The sequence below is a fragment of the Lepidothrix coronata genome, unplaced genomic scaffold (genome assembly GCF_001604755.1).
Source record: "Lepidothrix coronata isolate B3197 unplaced genomic scaffold, Lepidothrix_coronata-1.0 Scaffold74, whole genome shotgun sequence".
Lineage (NCBI taxonomy): Eukaryota > Metazoa > Chordata > Aves > Passeriformes > Pipridae > Lepidothrix > Lepidothrix coronata.
This window is the reverse complement of record NW_016690254.1, coordinates 3,929,031-3,945,907: the sequence shown is the minus strand read 5'-3', so window position 1 is coordinate 3,945,907 and position 16,877 is coordinate 3,929,031. Positions and strand designations below refer to the sequence as shown.

The 16,877-nt window shown below is 36.7% G+C and overlaps 1 protein-coding gene across 5 annotated transcripts in view; it reads right to left on the bottom strand.

The window, feature by feature from the left end:
- Positions 1-92: 92 nt before the first annotated feature.
- PFKP (phosphofructokinase, platelet) overlaps positions 93-16,877 on the bottom strand; it is a 45,016-nt gene continuing 28,231 nt past the window's right edge. For 2 of the 5 annotated variants that reach the window (XM_017819374.1, XM_017819370.1), the window contains 11 exons: positions 16,372-16,518; positions 15,456-15,526; positions 14,998-15,085; positions 13,899-14,051; positions 4,963-5,127; positions 3,830-3,891; positions 2,734-2,845; positions 1,868-1,967; positions 1,533-1,538; positions 1,133-1,238; positions 93-629 (listed from right to left, as the gene is read on the bottom strand). In XM_017819374.1, the coding sequence (XP_017674863.1) occupies positions 479-629; positions 1,133-1,238; positions 1,533-1,538; positions 1,868-1,967; positions 2,734-2,845; positions 3,830-3,891; positions 4,963-5,127; positions 13,899-14,051; positions 14,998-15,085; positions 15,456-15,526; positions 16,372-16,518 (1,161 nt within the window). In that variant the 3' untranslated portion in view covers positions 93-478. Of the gene's footprint in view, positions 630-1,132; positions 1,239-1,532; positions 1,539-1,867; positions 1,968-2,733; positions 2,846-3,829; positions 3,892-4,962; positions 5,128-8,736; positions 8,890-13,898; positions 14,052-14,997; positions 15,086-15,455; positions 15,527-16,371; positions 16,519-16,877 lie in introns of all 5 variants that reach the window. The other 3 variants (XM_017819371.1, XM_017819373.1, XM_017819372.1) reach the window with 3 other exon arrangements.

Below are 16,877 nucleotides of genomic sequence, written 5' to 3'. Positions count from 1 at the left end.
TTCCTTCACTGGTGTGTATAGAGAATCCTTCACCAAGTGTCATTCCCTAACTGTTTAAAAGCAGGTGAACACAATTTGTGACACATCACACGTGATGTTTGCAACAGTACTTTATTTCACTTCAGGAACATTAAGCACATCCTGTAACTCAACACAAAGCTAGCCATCTACACTTAGTTTTGGGGTGTAAGTACTCTGAAACAAAGTGCAGTAGATGAGTAACTTACAGAGTGCATAGAACGGTGTTGCACTTGCTTTGTTAAAGGGCAGTATCAGTAACTGGTGCTCTTCCATTAGATGCAAGGGTTTGTCTCAAACATAACACACATACAGGACAAAATCTGTGTGACAGCTGAACGTCTTGTTTCACATAAAGTGCTGGAACAATAATTTAAATGTTACAAAACAAAGCTGTAACGATTCTAAAGCATTGTTACTCACAATGAGCATCTATGACAATGATCTAAATGTGATGTGTTTAGATGGCTGCGGGCACTGCTTCCTTGGGGAGCATGGCCACATGCTCCAGCTGGCCTGAGTCTGACACATCATAACTAGTCTTGTACTTGGCCAGGATCTTCATCAGTGGTCGCAGCTTCAGCCACCACTGCTCCTTGGGAATCCTGTGCCTGGTGGGGAAAACAGGGAGGTCATTGATTGATATACACGGGAGGTGAGGCAAAACACCTTATAAACAGCATCAGACATTGACCTTTATGGTGGGATGTAAACACTGACCCAAAATGAGGAGAATCAAGGTCAGAATCCTGGAAGATGTTATTTATAGGTAAGCATAATACTGAATTTGGCACAAAAATGCTGCCACAGTGAACTGAACCAGAAGTAATTCCAGGCATTAGAGCTGTTACAAAAAAGTTGTTAAAGTTGTTTAAAAAGGCAGCAGAGGCCCAGAATTCACAATGAGAGACTTGCAAGTATAAGGAGGATGAGGAGAAAGCATGAAGGGAAAAGACCAGAGAAAAAATCAGAGTGAATCGGTGGCCGAAGGCAGGCCCAAGCCCACAGCAGTGAGAGGTGGGGCAAACTGTGAGCACTGCAGGGGAGTGTTTGTTTGCAGTGGTGAAGGGAAGGCTGTGCCGAGGTGTTTAACATGTAAGCAGGGTATACATACACAAAGTCTGTTTCACTCTTGAGCTCAGCCACGGGTTGGAACACAAGGTTGCGTCTGCGCATTCCCAGCAAACACACTGAGTCCTCGGTATTGGCAAATACTTTTCCTAAAAAGAATGAAGTAATTCAGGATCTTTCTCACATGTACAAGGGCAAATACCATTTTTCTGTGATTAAACTGAATCAGAAGCTTACAGTAGCTTTATTTCAGCTACTGATTACTTAATAGAATGATCACCAATTAGTGCTTTAATAGGGTTAGATTTTCACTTTTTTAGCTTAGCTTTGGTAATTACCAACGAAATCACAGTGCAATTAAGCAACAATAAGACTGATTTTTAGCATCCAGTTTTAGACTGTAGGAAATAGTGCTTTACAAAAACTCCCAAAAGGCACATTACCTGGTTCTGTCTCCCATAAAGGCAGCATGAAACAAAAAGGAAGAACACATGTAACTATATAAGCATCAATTCTTTCACGCATGAAAACCTGCAATCACACTAGCATTTTTTTTAAGAAAGATGATATAATAGCTATCTGAATTATTGACCTCACTCAAGTGGAAATCTTCGTACAGCAGGAAGCACAGCAAGGCACTACCGAATAATAAAAACATCAAGAGGGCAAGAAATATGTTGACTAATAAACATTAGTCTGTTTGCATAGTGGAGTGGTTTCATATACTGACAGACAATCAAATACAGTAACAAAGGGATTGCACCAAACATTTCTGCACCTTTTCGGTAGGTTTCTTTCAGTTTTTTGGAGATCCACTGCATAGCTTTTGCTGAAATTTTTGTCCCAAAATTTCTATCGAACGGCGAAGGTGCTCCACCCTGTGTGAAAGTTTAAGTGAGGGTTAGTTTAGTTATCAAACCAGGATCTGTGTCTGTTTTATCAGTCGTCTCTGCTAATGACCTGCTCTGCCTCTTATTTTCATTTCCCCCACTTAGCAAAACAAGTAAGTCAAAAACCCCAGCACATAAATCAATCTAAGGCATTTAAAAATTTGTGTTCAGCAGCTGTAGGATTCTCATGGAATCAGTGCTACATCTCAGATGAATGGAGGGCACTGTTGGCCCTTTCCTCCACCTCAGCCTTGGTGGTAAGTGTAGCCAAATCAGAAACTCCCTTTCTGCCCAATAACAAGCTGCACTGTGAGATAAAGAAATGCAGTACAGAGGCCAAAGGAGTACCCCACTACTCTCTTCCACAATAATATCCATCTGCACAGATTTCCCTAATGAAATCCAATCTCTTCCAGGGCTCAGAAGGCAGATACATTATGCATGGGCAGATAAGTGTGTTATACAAGAATGTATTACAATAATAAGAAAAAAAATGGAGTTGTTGCTTAATATAAACAGGAGAGGAATAAATATGAAAATCATTAAGAATCTTATGCATATTTTCCCTAGATTTTTAAACAGGGATTGCAATAAAATCTAATGCTAAAAAAAACTCCAGTACTTCTGAGTAACCTACAAGCAGAAATCCACACTTTTTTTCTTTAATCCTGAGTCAGACTTCTTCAAAATGCTTGAATAGTGTATGTTCTTTGTCCATACAAAGTTAGTCTTGTAACTTTAAGATTATACTTACCTGCTGCATGTGGCCCAATACATTTTTTCGACAGTCAAACACTCCTTTTCCTTCCTCAGAATACAGCTGATAAATGAAGTCAGTTGTGTAGTTCTCATTGCAGTTCTCATTTCTGTAACAATTAAGGCCAGGTACTCTTAGCAAATTTACTATGAAGTACTGGATGCTTCTACAGCTATTGAATGACAAGCGTTTTTCCCATTTTCTTGATATGAGTTATCCTGGCTTTGACATTTTCATCTAATCACATATGCTCACTTCCCTGTAACTTGCTCATAATTTTGCAGTCTGCATTACTGTTACTGCACTTACATCACTGGCAGCTCACTTGGAATCCAGCAGCGAAAAATATCTGGTTTAAGTCTGACAAATTCATTACACAGAGGAAAAACTGCACTAAAAGTCATCGACATCCAGTGTCATCATTTTCCCCTTTATCAAAACATGGATAATGAATAGCACCTTTAGGCTATTCCTTACTAATATTGTAAATGTAGCATACTTTTCACCCCAATCATTTAACTAGTAGAACCTGAACAAATATAATGGTACCCTCATACAGGTTATGGTGGTATTAATTTTTATCCCTCCACTATTTGGCAAACTGAAAATAAATGCTCAAGGAAGAGAGAAGCTACAGGCTGCCTACAGAGGTAGGATTTTAAAACATGATAATGTGTTTTAAATATTTTCGTTTCTGAAAGGTATTTTATTCTACATTATCTCCTAAAATCTAAGCAGCATTTTTACAGTAAAAGCTATATTGTATGTGTACACATTTACGGTACACACTACCTGTAGCAAGAAAGAATCTAGAATAAAAGACAAACCCGATGACAAAACAGACTGAAAACAGGATAAAATTAATTAGACTACAGAGCAAATATATTTACACAGAAAGAAGTAAGTTTTGGACTTAAGCTTCCAGACAGGTCCCAGAGTTGCCTTCTGGAGCAACAGCTTTAGTAAAAATCATATGCTAAAGGAATAACCAAAGAGTACAAAGTTGGGAGCGTTATTCCAATGGCCAATTAGCCAACCTCTCTGGAAATGCTCAGCATCACTGATGCCATCTATTACAATTACTTTTACCTACCTCAGCACTAGACCACGCTGGATACTGGTTTTCATTTTTTCAGTCAAGTGTTCCACATTAGCCTAAAAACAACAAAAGTATTTTCAAAGAGCCATACAGAACTCTTAAACAACTTCTATGAGCCTGTGTTTCTTGAGAACTTCTGTCAGGTATTCCACATAGAGCATTATGTGTAAATTCAAATAATCGAAAATTTTGGAGATCCAGGGTAACATGCTGTACATGACTATTCATCTTGGGCTAGAACTAACATCTTCCTCTATACAATAAGTAACTGATTTTAATAAAAAAGGTGGTTTTATATGCTATACTGGTACAGCATCAAGGTTGATATACGTAAAAATACAGAAACTGTCACAGAAGACCATAGCTGGCCTTACTCCCAGTCCTGCCAACAGTCCTGTTATGGATACCCTGCTGTGCTGGTATTCCCCTACAGGATATGATGAGTACATGCCACTGAAAAAATGAGTGGGGATAATTATGGTTCATTTCACATGTCTGTGCCTTCCAGGGAATTTCTATTGGTTTACCTTTGAATTTGTCCATGACCGCAGCTCTCACCAACTACTGCACAAGTCTGAAATCCTCACAGGAGATAAGTTCCATGTCAGCTTGTGTATGTAACACACCCTAATCTGTAATCCTTAAAGCCTGAGGTCTTTATTTTAGTAACACTTCCAGACATGCTCTGAATAGCTGTGGTAACAGTCAGTACCTAACAAACCTGACAAACTGCTCAGTTCCTGACCTGAACAGCCTTCTAACACAACTCTACCGTAATGAAAGAATATATTTTGTTTATTTTAGCTCTATTTTTGGTTTTATTTTAAAACTACTTAAGTCTGTTCATTTAGTCTGAATTCCAATCAAAAGACTAAAAATGAAACAATTCATCTAGCAGAGTTCAATGGCTAGTTCAATTATTTTTGTCATTACTGAACTTGGTGTCAACACTATGTTCCTTTATGTTATGGCATAAGAACCGGCATGACAAGCACAGCTTTTCAGACACAGTATAAACTGTTTTTTTTTCCTTAAACGAGCCATTTACTTCACGTACATATATTATGATGTACAACAACTTTAGGATCTACTTAAAAATGAGCAAAATGGGTTTTTTTGCTGTATACCTGGAGCTCTCGAATATCAAACTGTTCTTCAAAGATATAAGCAGCATCAGCTCCTGCTGCCAGGGCCCCCATGTTGGCCAGGTAACCGCAATAACCACCCATGGTCTCGATGATGAACACGCGGCGCTTGGTGCCACTGGCCGACTGTTTGATCCGGTCACACGTCTGGTCAGAGACAAGATATTCTAAGTATACATTAAAAAAAGCTTGATTTTTTTAATGCGTTTGTATGTCATGCAACTTTGCGTCACTTACTGGTAAAAAAAAAAAATTAAAGCATTTAGGAAAAAAATATTTAAAAATTCCAAAACAGCATAACTCATTTAACTATAATAACTACCAAATAAAGTCTTTCTTATAAATCATACCCTGAACACCAGAGTCAAAATAAAATGTTTCTTTACTATCAACTCTCATTTATTTTCTTCCTGCAAATACTAAAACAAGAACTCATTTTGGCTTGTAAACAGAATTAACAGTTGTGTATCTGTTTTTTAACAGATACAAATAGATATAATGGAGCTTTTTAATAAATTCTGGTATGACTAAGTTTCTCTTCTTTTCTTTAACTCTATTCAGCACTGAAGTCTATTTCTTTTATGTTAAAATTCACTGCATTCCCAACCATACCGAACAGCTACAACTTTGTAAGTCCTGAGCATTGTTACTTTTCAGTAACAATATCCACACAAGTATCTTTATTTCAAGCACTACTGGTGCATGTTTTAAAATGTTTTTGCTTTTTTACTAATAGGCACATACTATAAGAAGACTGCAATATCCATTTGCACCTTACTCTGACCAGCATAAGGAATGTTCTCTACAAGATCAGTTGCTTACATGAAACCAATTAAAACCAATATTTAATAGAGCTGCCTAAGAGACTTGGAAAGTAACAATCTCTGGTGTGGCAAGACCTAGGAAACTTATGAAAACGCAGAAACCAGGAAATATGTTATGATACAGCTCTAGGTTTTAATAATATTCAAAAATCTATTTGACAAAATCACCTCCTGGAATGAATTTTTCTGTCATTCCAAGTAATTTTAAAGTTGTCAATTAATGTGTCCTCCTTTCAAAAAGCAAGTGAGAGAAATAAAAATATCCTATTTCCTTGTCTTAGAAATAAATAAATAGGATGTAGCGTGCTTTGTGACAGGAAGGATTCTGTGAAACTGATGTACTGCCCAACACCAGTTCTGTTTAGTAAAACATGGAAACAGAAGTACCTGGGAAGTTTGTCATCCTGAAACTTGAATTATGGTAATGTTTAAAAATCCCCATGCCTTACTGATTTTCTGAATGAGTAACTGTAGATGCTGTAAGATTTGAGGTATTTGTTTCTCAATTTTAAAACCAGGACATCCATTCAGCTAACTGAAAACACCACTTCAAGCTGAAATTCAGATTGTGAGCAATATGATCTTTAAAAACATACCTAACAGACCACAGAACACATAATTGATTGATAAGTGAGAAAATTTAAAACAATAAACAAACCCTAGAACTTCTAACATAATACAGTTTAATGCACTGAAAGCCTAAGACCAGTGTATGCCTTTATTTAGGTCCACCTAGCAAAAGATACACATGTAATTTCATTTATACGTGTTTCATTTTTATATTTGCATAGATGCACGCAGATGCAGAATTCACATGAATTTATTGAGAATACGAATTGTTATTCTGTTATCCTAAGCAGAAAGTATCTCCATAACAAACTATGTCACAGAAGCCTACTATCAGTTTTTCAAAACAACATTTTCTTTTACCTGTCTAGGATTTTACAATGTGCTCAGGCACTTTACTTTCCCATTCCAGATACTGCTTCACAAGAATTTTTGCAGAATACTGCAAAACTGAACCAGTGTTAACTCACTTTTAAAAAGCTGCCAGAAACTGGATAGGTACTGCATGTTTAGCTTATGTTATAAAAAAAAAATCTTGGCTTCAGACCCTAAGTAAATAAAAACTTGTAAAGATTTCCACCATTTTGAGAGACTTAAAGCATTTTAAGCCTTAAGACTTAAAACATAACCCTAAAATTTCAAAAAAGTTTTCCAGCTGCTGGTAGTAGAGTGTAATTTTCTGCCTTTTGAGAATCTCCAGGTTCTAAGCAAGGATGTAAATCATTAGTTGCTTATGGGACTAACCACTTGAAATCTACTTAGAAGGGTTTTTATTCTTGACTGTACAAAAGACAGAGTAGAAACTTTCCACTATTCCTGCTTTCTCAGAATGACTGTAATAGAAACACCCAAATACAAAAATGGCACAGATGGATTTTAACAAACCATTAATTCATATACTACTCTACAGGCTGGAAAGGGCAAACCTCAAGTGCTTGGTGCAGGTTTCAGACATCTTAAACATGAAGGAAAGTGGACTCTTTTTGGAGCATTCTTTGGAATTCCACTGCTAGTTGATCTTTCATATGAACTGATCCAGCTTAATGAAAAATCCTGATATTCAAAACTTCACCAACAGTGTTCCACTGTTACTATAATGAATAATAAACTAACCACAATAAAATTAGACACCTTTTTTTTTTTTACTGAGAGCTTTATTAAAAGCTGTACAAATTGCAATTAATAATAAAAAATGAAATAAGAGGAAGCAGCATTATATGGAATCATTTGTTGCCCCACTGTGTTTCACTTTTAAAGGTGCATCACTATTAGAAGTCACTATTAGCAGACTTACTTGCTTCTATAAATGTCAGGCTAAGGGAGAGCAGCTAATGGAGTAGTAAAAATACCTGTGTCCTGCCTACAGATGTATTGCTACAATGTGCCCTCACTACACCTTAGGACAACTTCACCCCAGGGATGCTGTCCTGCAGCCCCCAAGGACCAGGCCATCCTGTATTCTGACACAGCTCCTCCAGTTATCTACTGGACTTTTTTCACTGTACATAAAGAAGTAACACTGCATTAGAGGAGGAAAACAAACCTGCATTTCTCAATCCCCTGGAACCTGTAGACTGACTTTCTTGGCCAATTACTTCATAATTAGTTATACAGATTGCTAATGAGGGGCTTGATAAAACCCAGAGTTGTTCACAGATTTACTCATTTGCTTGAATTAGACCTCAACTCAGTTCCCTTTGCTGTGTCACCAGTAGAGTCCATAGGATAAGTGAACAACTGAGAGAGCTCATAGAGCAGTTTGTTGTACCCAAGGGAAAAAGCTAAAACCAGAAAACTGATTGTTTTGACTGAAATGAAAAACTCACTCATAGCAAGTTCTGGCCTTTCACTGTTTAGTCAAACATCAGTGACAGACTTAACTGCTTAGGCTATGCATGCATTTACATGCACTTATATGTTAAGCCTGATGGAGTCTATGGGATTATTCATGTGTTTAGTGTTAATCATGTACTTAAAATGCTCTACTGCACTGAGCTTGGTCAGTAGTTCATGTAATAAACGGGATGTTTATTTATAAAACATGCTCTCTTCTTTTACCTAAGTAATACATAAGATAAAAATGAATTCAAAGCAAGCAAAATACTTTTTTCTCAGTAAAAGCAAATACCCTAAGCACTAATGCAGCAATCTTGAAGAACAGAACAGAGTACCCAAAAGTTAAATACACAATATAATACTTCTTACAAGGTTAATCTTTAATCAGTCTTGGAAAACCTCTTAAATATAAACCATAAAAAAATACCGTAACTGAGTTACTTAAGAAAACTAGACATTTCAAGGTCTTTAAAGTACCCTCCTCTTATGCATTTTATCATCTTAACTTTTAAAAGATATGCAGTCTTACCTCCACAATAGCATTCAAGGCAGTGTCGGCACCAATGCTAAAGTCTGTGCCGGGCACATTGTTGCTAATAGTAGCAGGCAACACACAGATAGGAACGCTAAACTCCTCAAAGCGGGAACGCGCCTCCTGGAGCTGCAGACAACTTTCATAGGCCTGAAGCAGTGGTACAAGTGTGAGTGACACATTCTTTGTCTTTGGATTGCTCTGCTAATGACTCCTGGCATGTGATGGTAAACGTGGCTGTCCATTGGCCCGAGCAAATACAATTGGTGAGATTATTTGGGGAGGGGGAAAATATCCCGTTCATACCACAACAGTGCACTGGGGTTGCATTGGCACAATGCTCCTTCAAGAAACGCAGAGGATTAGTACGAGTTAGCACAGACTGAACGTGAAGTGTGCACTGCAGAGAGGTCTGAAGCAGCTGAGCAGAAAAGGATGGCATAAGGCCAGACTGGAAACCATTCCACAAAAAAAGCACTTGAAGAACCAGGTTTGATACGTGTTAAGGAGCTCAGAAAAGTTAACCAGTAAAAACCCTTGTCACTTGAAAGAAATGCTTAAAGAAAGATGCTTTTTAAAAAAACTATGTTATCCTATCAAGACACACATCTATTTCCACCAAGAAAAAGGAAAAAAAGTTTGCCCATGTCTTCAAGGATTCTATCAACATCACACATCTGCCTCTATGCACATAAACTGGATATAGGCCAGAAAAATCCAGAAACATGTGCACATGGATGAGTTAAAAAAATGTGCAAGTATAGTTCAAGGATTCTTTGAAAAGTAGCTGTAGGTCCTTTGAAAGACTCTACAAACTAAATAATCATGTCAAAATAAAGGTTAAGATTTTGCAGCTGTTTTAAGTCAGTAAATATATTTTTTTTAGTTAAATTATTCCAATTATTTCTAATCTAATCAACTTCTCATGATGTGTGACAGTTTTTCAAACTAACTATGTAATGACTCTCCACAAGAAAGCCTGATTACATAGTACAGTACATTTTCTTCATCTTTCTCCCTGAAAGGACCAATGTTCACAGAAGTCTCATTTTCTCAATTTCTCAAATCAGTTCAGAGAAGCAAACTATTGAAGACCAAAATTAGCTAACTATCAAGGTATGTCCAGGCATATCTATACAGTGACTGATTTAAGCAATAACTTAGAAGAAAATAATGGGAAAAAAATTCACCTATGAGAGTTCTGCTCTCTAGGCTTTTGTCATAGATAGAGCAGATCCTGTTCAGTGAAAGGTTATCTTTGGCTGTCGGTGCATAAGTGCTAACTGACTTCCTGAAATCTCTCTCTTCTTGCATGTCTTCTAAATGCAACTTTCAGTGAAGCTCAGTGCTAGGATGTACCTCTAGTTTAAGGCAGAAACACAGCCTAAAATATTGAACTTTCAGACCCATAGAGCTGAGAAGCTGTATAGTCACAGCAACAACAAATGTGGGGATTTTGGTTTTTTGAGTAGATGAGACCTCACTGATGACATTTCTGTAACTGCCTGGTCCAACTCAACTCAGTCAGGCTGCTGTGAATTTTCATTTCTACCAAAAAAATAAAGTCACAGTGATTTGGTAAAACCGCATGGCTTGCTGTAGATCGGCAAAACATGAGTTTCTCTGAAAGGTTTTATACTGAGACTTCTGGAAAACCAAGTCAAAGGGAGCTTTGGAGGAATAACTAACATAATTGGTTAGTCTGAATTTATGATATGTTAAGATGCAGTTAAGATATGTTTTACTTGCATTAAATACTGACATTTTATTTGATGCAAGTGATTTCAGCCAACATATCCAAAGACTGTACCTTCACCAAGCATGAGCATTAGATGACTGTATGCAACATCTTCGCATCACTGCAGCAATATATGAAAATGCTTTCAATGTAGGGTCACTTATTTATAAAGGGTAAGCAAGTGATCAATGGTTTTAATAACTCCTAGATAACTATTTTTTGTACAGAATTGCTACAGTAAGATCATAGAGGGATAATATTAATAAAGTGGTTTAATCGTTTCCCACTCTTTTATTAAATTTGTGTTACTAAAAGGTTATTGTTGTAACCAAGGATGCTTTTATAAAAATATGTGCAGTCAAGCAAGGACTTTGGTTTGCTGACTGTATCTAAATGCAAACCGACATGGAAGGGACTGGAGTTACTGCCCTTGCTCCCCATCAGCTGTTGCTTGTTTCATCAGCTTGTTTCATCAGCTGAAACAGATGAAAAAGTAACTAGCTTGGGCAGGCTCACCTTCAGCTTCCTAGTTCAAAGTAATGTGGAGCCACATATACTGGGAGGATACAGGAGTCTGTGCTTTCCAAGGGAAATGTGTGGAGACCACCTTAAGGCAATCTAACTGTAGCTTTCATTGCTCCTCAGGGGCTGTTTGCTATTCTTTTTTCCACAAAAGCAATTCATCAGTCTGTACCCTTCCCTTTGATGACAGGAAAAGACAGGTTGTCAAAGAAACACATAAGCAAGTTTTAGCCTCTTCTTTTTTCAGGTTCCATTTTTCTCTAGCAAATACCTTTTTCATTCCCCCATTTATTTCTACATCTTCTAAATCAAATGAATTTTATTCCATACCTTGTTGTGGTTTATCCCTTTTTCCATCAATTTCCTCTAGCCTATCAGTAGGTTTTGTTTTCAAACTAAATTTTCATCCTTTCCATGGTCAGTTGCTGCAAGAGTCTAACTTGTAATTCATTCTGCTTAATTAATTACAGACTAGGTTGGTGCTTTTCAGTTCCACCTGCAAAATGTATTGCTAAGGTCTCTTTTTGATCGCTATTAAGTAATCCAACTTGCATCTGACAAGAAATTTCCATCTTTCGCAGTTCTGTAAGAAAAAACCTAACATTTCTTGGTTGTCACATTCCTGAGGTCTGCTATCTGAAACAATATTCTACTCATTTCACTGAATTAGTAACATGAAGTTGAAAATATAGGTATTTTTATTGTGGTAGTTATTTTAGTGATGCTCCATTCCACAGAAAACTTAAAGTTCGTGTTCTTATCCTGCCATCCTCAAAAATTTATCTGGTATGCCTAAATATATACATACAAGCCTTAAGGTACCATTTATATGCCTTGACAAGTTATGAACAGCTGACAGGTGTCTAATAATGCCAAACACCAACAAGCCCTTATTACCCACTACAACTGTACTTACCTTAACTACAAGTTGTCAAGATCTTACAAGAACGAACAGTACCACAGAAAAGTTAAGTGTGATGACATTTTGGTGTTCAGAAGGAGTACTGCTACTCTGAGAACATCAAAAACTATGATGCATTTATTGACCTAACAGTGGTAATAAGAATAAAAAACTATATACAAACTAGATCTAATGGACAATTATCCATCTCCTACTTTGGTTTACCACAGTCAATTGTGTGATGTGTATCGAGCCTATCGGTCGCATTTAACACGGGGCTCAGCTCCTACTGAACCTGATCTGAGCATGACACAGGAATTAGTGGATAGATTTTTCTCATTGGCAGTTTTAGTGAACCACGTTCAAACAATCGGAGCTGCGAAGATACCAAGCAGAAATGTTTCCCCAATGCAAAAGTCTGCTACTTCCCACAGAAACACCCAAATTTAATAATTTAATTTTCCACTCCACTGAATCTAAATCTTGCAAAACCAGTATTTTTTGTATTTATTTCTGAGAAAAATCTAGGCAAAATAAAATGCAAAAAACCCAAGACTGAAGCTATTAGCAAAAAATTATCATTTTGAAAAGTTTTTAACTACTGCATTGAAAATATGGAAATAATGACATTTTATCTAATGAAGGCAAATGATATCTAGAAACCTAAATATAAAGCAAACTAAAGCAACAAAGAGAGACTGAGTACAATATACCCCCTCTACATGAAATAACCTATAAAAAGAAATCAGTTAAGTTAACAAAGCTTATGAAGGTAAGAGAAGAAGGAAAGCAGATGTTTTGCACAATCATTTTACTCACCTTAGTCTGTGATCAGTCATTTTGGAGAGATATTTTTATTTACCAGAACTGGAAACAACATTTCTAACCTAAGTTCTCTATAAAGAATATGTTCAATAAATTTTGGTTAGCTTACAGTCTTAAGTCAACAGTTAAGGAAACTGGTATTTCCTAATTGAAAGGTTTCTTTTGCTAAAGATATAATTATTTATGTTGGCATAGCAAGAAAAACCCCACAAAACAAACAGTCAAAATTATGGTAATACTTTTGAAGTTGGCAGGATTTGAAGAATCCTTCAAATTTCTGGAAATACCATCATGATTAAAATTTTCAAATACAGCTAAATGATAGAAGAATTGTCATTTAATTTTCAAAAGCAACTTGAAACTCTTTTTGTCCAACTGACTATGCTTTCTGCCCCCAACTGAGTTTAATATTAGAGAACCAAAGAACCACAGAATGGCTGGGGTTGGAAGGAACCTCTGGAGATCATCTAGTCAACCCCTCTGCTAAAGCAGATTACACAGGTGGGTTGACAATATCTCCAGAGAAGGAGACTCCACACCCTCTCTAGGCAGATTTCTCCAGCACTCTGTCACATTCAAAGTAAAGAAGTTTTCCTTCATAATAGATTAATAATGCAATTTTTAATTTATATTGTATTACTGGATTTGATTTTTTTAAAAGGTACTTGATAACACATTTTTATTACATCTACTATTAGTAGAATAAATGTAATTCCTATTTTTAGAGAAATATGGACCTTACATATTCTCTTTGAGGAATAAAGACATTACATACCTAAGGATCTCTTTCTGAACAGAGCAATATTCCCTCAGTGTTTGTTGCAGCTGGGTATACTGACACTCTTATGTACAATGGGTGGGGATATTTTCCCCTCTACAGTGCACCAAATCATCAAGTCTCAGCTTTAGTACACAACAGGCAGATGTTATCTTATTTTGTAGTTCAAAAATTTACAGGTCATTGTTGTTTCAGGGAAATCTAACAGAAGTATTTGGGATCCTGGACTTCCTCTTTTTTAAACAGGTGTCATGAATGTGGCTGTATCAACTAACCGTAATTTTCCAGATTACATTTCCAAAGTTCTGGTCTACAAAAATATCCAGTTCTAGCCAATTGAATCAGTTTTAAACAGAACTGCTTTGTTAGTAGTGCACACACCAGAGCAGACTTACATCAGTTATAGTGTTCAGAGCAGTATCTGCACCAATGCTGAAATCTGAACCCGGTACATTGTTGGATACAGTTGCAGGAACCATAACCATTGGAACACAGAATTCATCATATTTCTCCCGGGCAGCTGACAATTCCAGAAGTCCGAGGTAAGCCTGTTGGGTACAGGCATTGGGTGAAAAATTAGGGTGAATAAAGGGCAGAGTTGGAGTGACAAAATGGGAAGGGCCACACAGGGAGCCATTTCTACCACAGCACACTTCAGCAAGTCAGAGCACTAAGGAACTGCTAAAATCTAACACAGACACAAAAAAGAGAGCATTAAAAATGGGTATACATTTGAAAACAAACAATAAATATTCATCTTCAAGAGAATATATAACTTACATGTAACAAAGTTTACATGTAACTAGTTTACAACACAAACTAGTTCCCCAAGCTTCAGTTACTGTTACGCCTCATTTACACAGTTACTGTTCCTCCTCATTTAAAAATTTTAATATTCCTGAGTGAGGGTCATGGCTAACAGCTTGGACAAAAATGATGATTCATTCCTTATCTAGAAGCAATGAGCATGTTCTTCTCTGCTAAGAGTTGGCAAAATACTTTCCTGAATCAAGATTTCAAAAATTCACTATGTTTGTAAAACAAAGCAAACACAAAATACAGAAAAAAAGAGAGAAAATACTTCTCTAGATCAATTACAGATTTTGAAATGCACTATGTGAGAAGAGTAGCTAAATAAGGAACCATAGTGCAAGAAGTCAAGAATTTCTGCAAGTATGTTCCACGTATTGATACAATACAGACTGGAACTTGCACTATAGAAGTCACTGTTTTATTGTATTTTAATGCACAAATAACATAATGAAAGCTCACCTTATTTATGCATTTAGCAGTTCTAGTCAGTGTTTTGACTGTCAGCTTTCCAAAGAATCACTGATTCACAATACTTCTGATCCTAAACACTATTTATGTTGTATATCAATTACAGTTGTAACCAAATGCATTTTACATGAGGACTGGGTAAAAACTGAAACAGTCTATTCACTTTGGTAGGAGTTCTACTCTACTTAGACATAATAAGATCTTTAAGTGTACCTCAAATCCACCAATAACCATAAGGGCATTAATGTTGTTCGTGCGCATCTGCTCAGCAATCTTCTCCAAATATTTTGCAGGAAGAGTACTAAAAATCATCAAACCAAAAGAAAAATAAAAAATTTACAGACTCTGCAGCAATAAGAACTAATTATTAAGCTGAAATCATAAACTGAGCAGGCAACACAATATTTTTTATTTTAAATATTTATTCATACAAATAACTCTTCCAGACAACCACTAAGGAATCATGTCAGCTGTAAAGAAACTCTAGGTTTGCAATCCTTTAAAGTGTAAGGACCCCAAGAAAGTTTTAAGTTGAGGTTCCAACTCCCATTTTCATTCTCTCTTCAGAGTTGGTTCAGTACCATAAAGATACCCAAGCTGGAACACAACAATTCTAAAATTCCCCAAAACACTAGAGTTCATCATATCAATTGGAAAAATATTTTTGTTACCGTTTTGTACCAAGAATTGATCCTCCTTGACCAGTCCAGCCTCCAACATCTCCCCAGCTGATTTCCTTTATCTTTGAATAGAAATAACAAAGGAGATTCTGTTAAGTAATTATCCAGTTACTTCTGTTGATCTGCAGCCAACACCAGGTACTACTTCTTGTAAGACTGCTGGAACAAGTTGTTTGGCACAGACATCACTAAAACTGAGCAGCAAAGAAAGAAAACAGCATCAAGAGGTTAACTTAATTTCTCCTGAATCCCTTTCCATTCCATTTGTTCTTTCTTCCTTCAGACTATGATGAACTCTGCCTCCCTGTTTGATATCTTGATCCTATTTTCACATCCTCTCCTACTGAATGTGAAATACAAAACCCTAAAACGAGGTGTTTGAAGTTAGTTTGGGGATCTGTGGCTCCAGCTAGGCACAGACATCATTAGCCTTGTATTCAGTTTCTCTTCAGTATACCAACTGATGCTTAACATTTAAAACAGGAATAGAAGAATCTAACTCATCTGGGGGCGGGGGGGGAAGCCTCCTCCCTCAACAAGCTCCACTGCAAAGTTTCTTATAGCAAAGGAACACAGATGCAACAACTCACTGTTCAGAATCAGAAATTATTCTGTGGAAATCCTACAATATGCTCGACATTGACTAAAATTTGAACACAGGATTCATCTGAACTAATTTTGTAGCTCTGCAGCATGTGATTAGTAATATTCAGCATAAATGACTCTATAGACTTGAATAGTTGACAAATATAGTTACAATTTGGGTCTTATATATCTTTATGAAATTAAAGAACCTACAGAAGCAGTTCTCACAGCACTTATGACAGAACATGCCTCCTAAGAACAAACAAAGGTGATGATGTGGGATGTGGTACACATAACTAGCTAATGCACACGTGATACTGACCTTTCCTTTAGCAAAACCTTCAAATCCATCAATGACAGCAAACATTTTGTGGCCTTCAGTTATGCCAACTCTCACTGCAGCCCTCACTGCGGCATTCATTCCAGCTGCAGGGGCACCAACATTTAAAACTGCCACATTAAAATTAGTCTTCACTGCAGCCCTCACTGCGGCATTCATTCCAGCTGCAGGGGCACCAACATTTAAAACTGCCACATTAAAATTAGTCTGAAAGATAAAAATAATACTTAATAAGCACTTTTAATTTCTACATCATGGTTAATTTGTACATCATACACAGTTGCCAAATACTGGAATGCAGAAATTTCAAAGCCCCTAAACCCACTGAAGATTAAAGTTAACTAGAAGATATAGACATGTATTTCCCCACTTGTAGAATATCAGAGACAAACAGTTCTAAAAGAAAAGAATATTTGTTTTTAAGTAAGGCTTTATCGTGTTTTCATTTTGTTTGCAAGTTATTCAGGTTTTTATATTCTAGCTCAGCT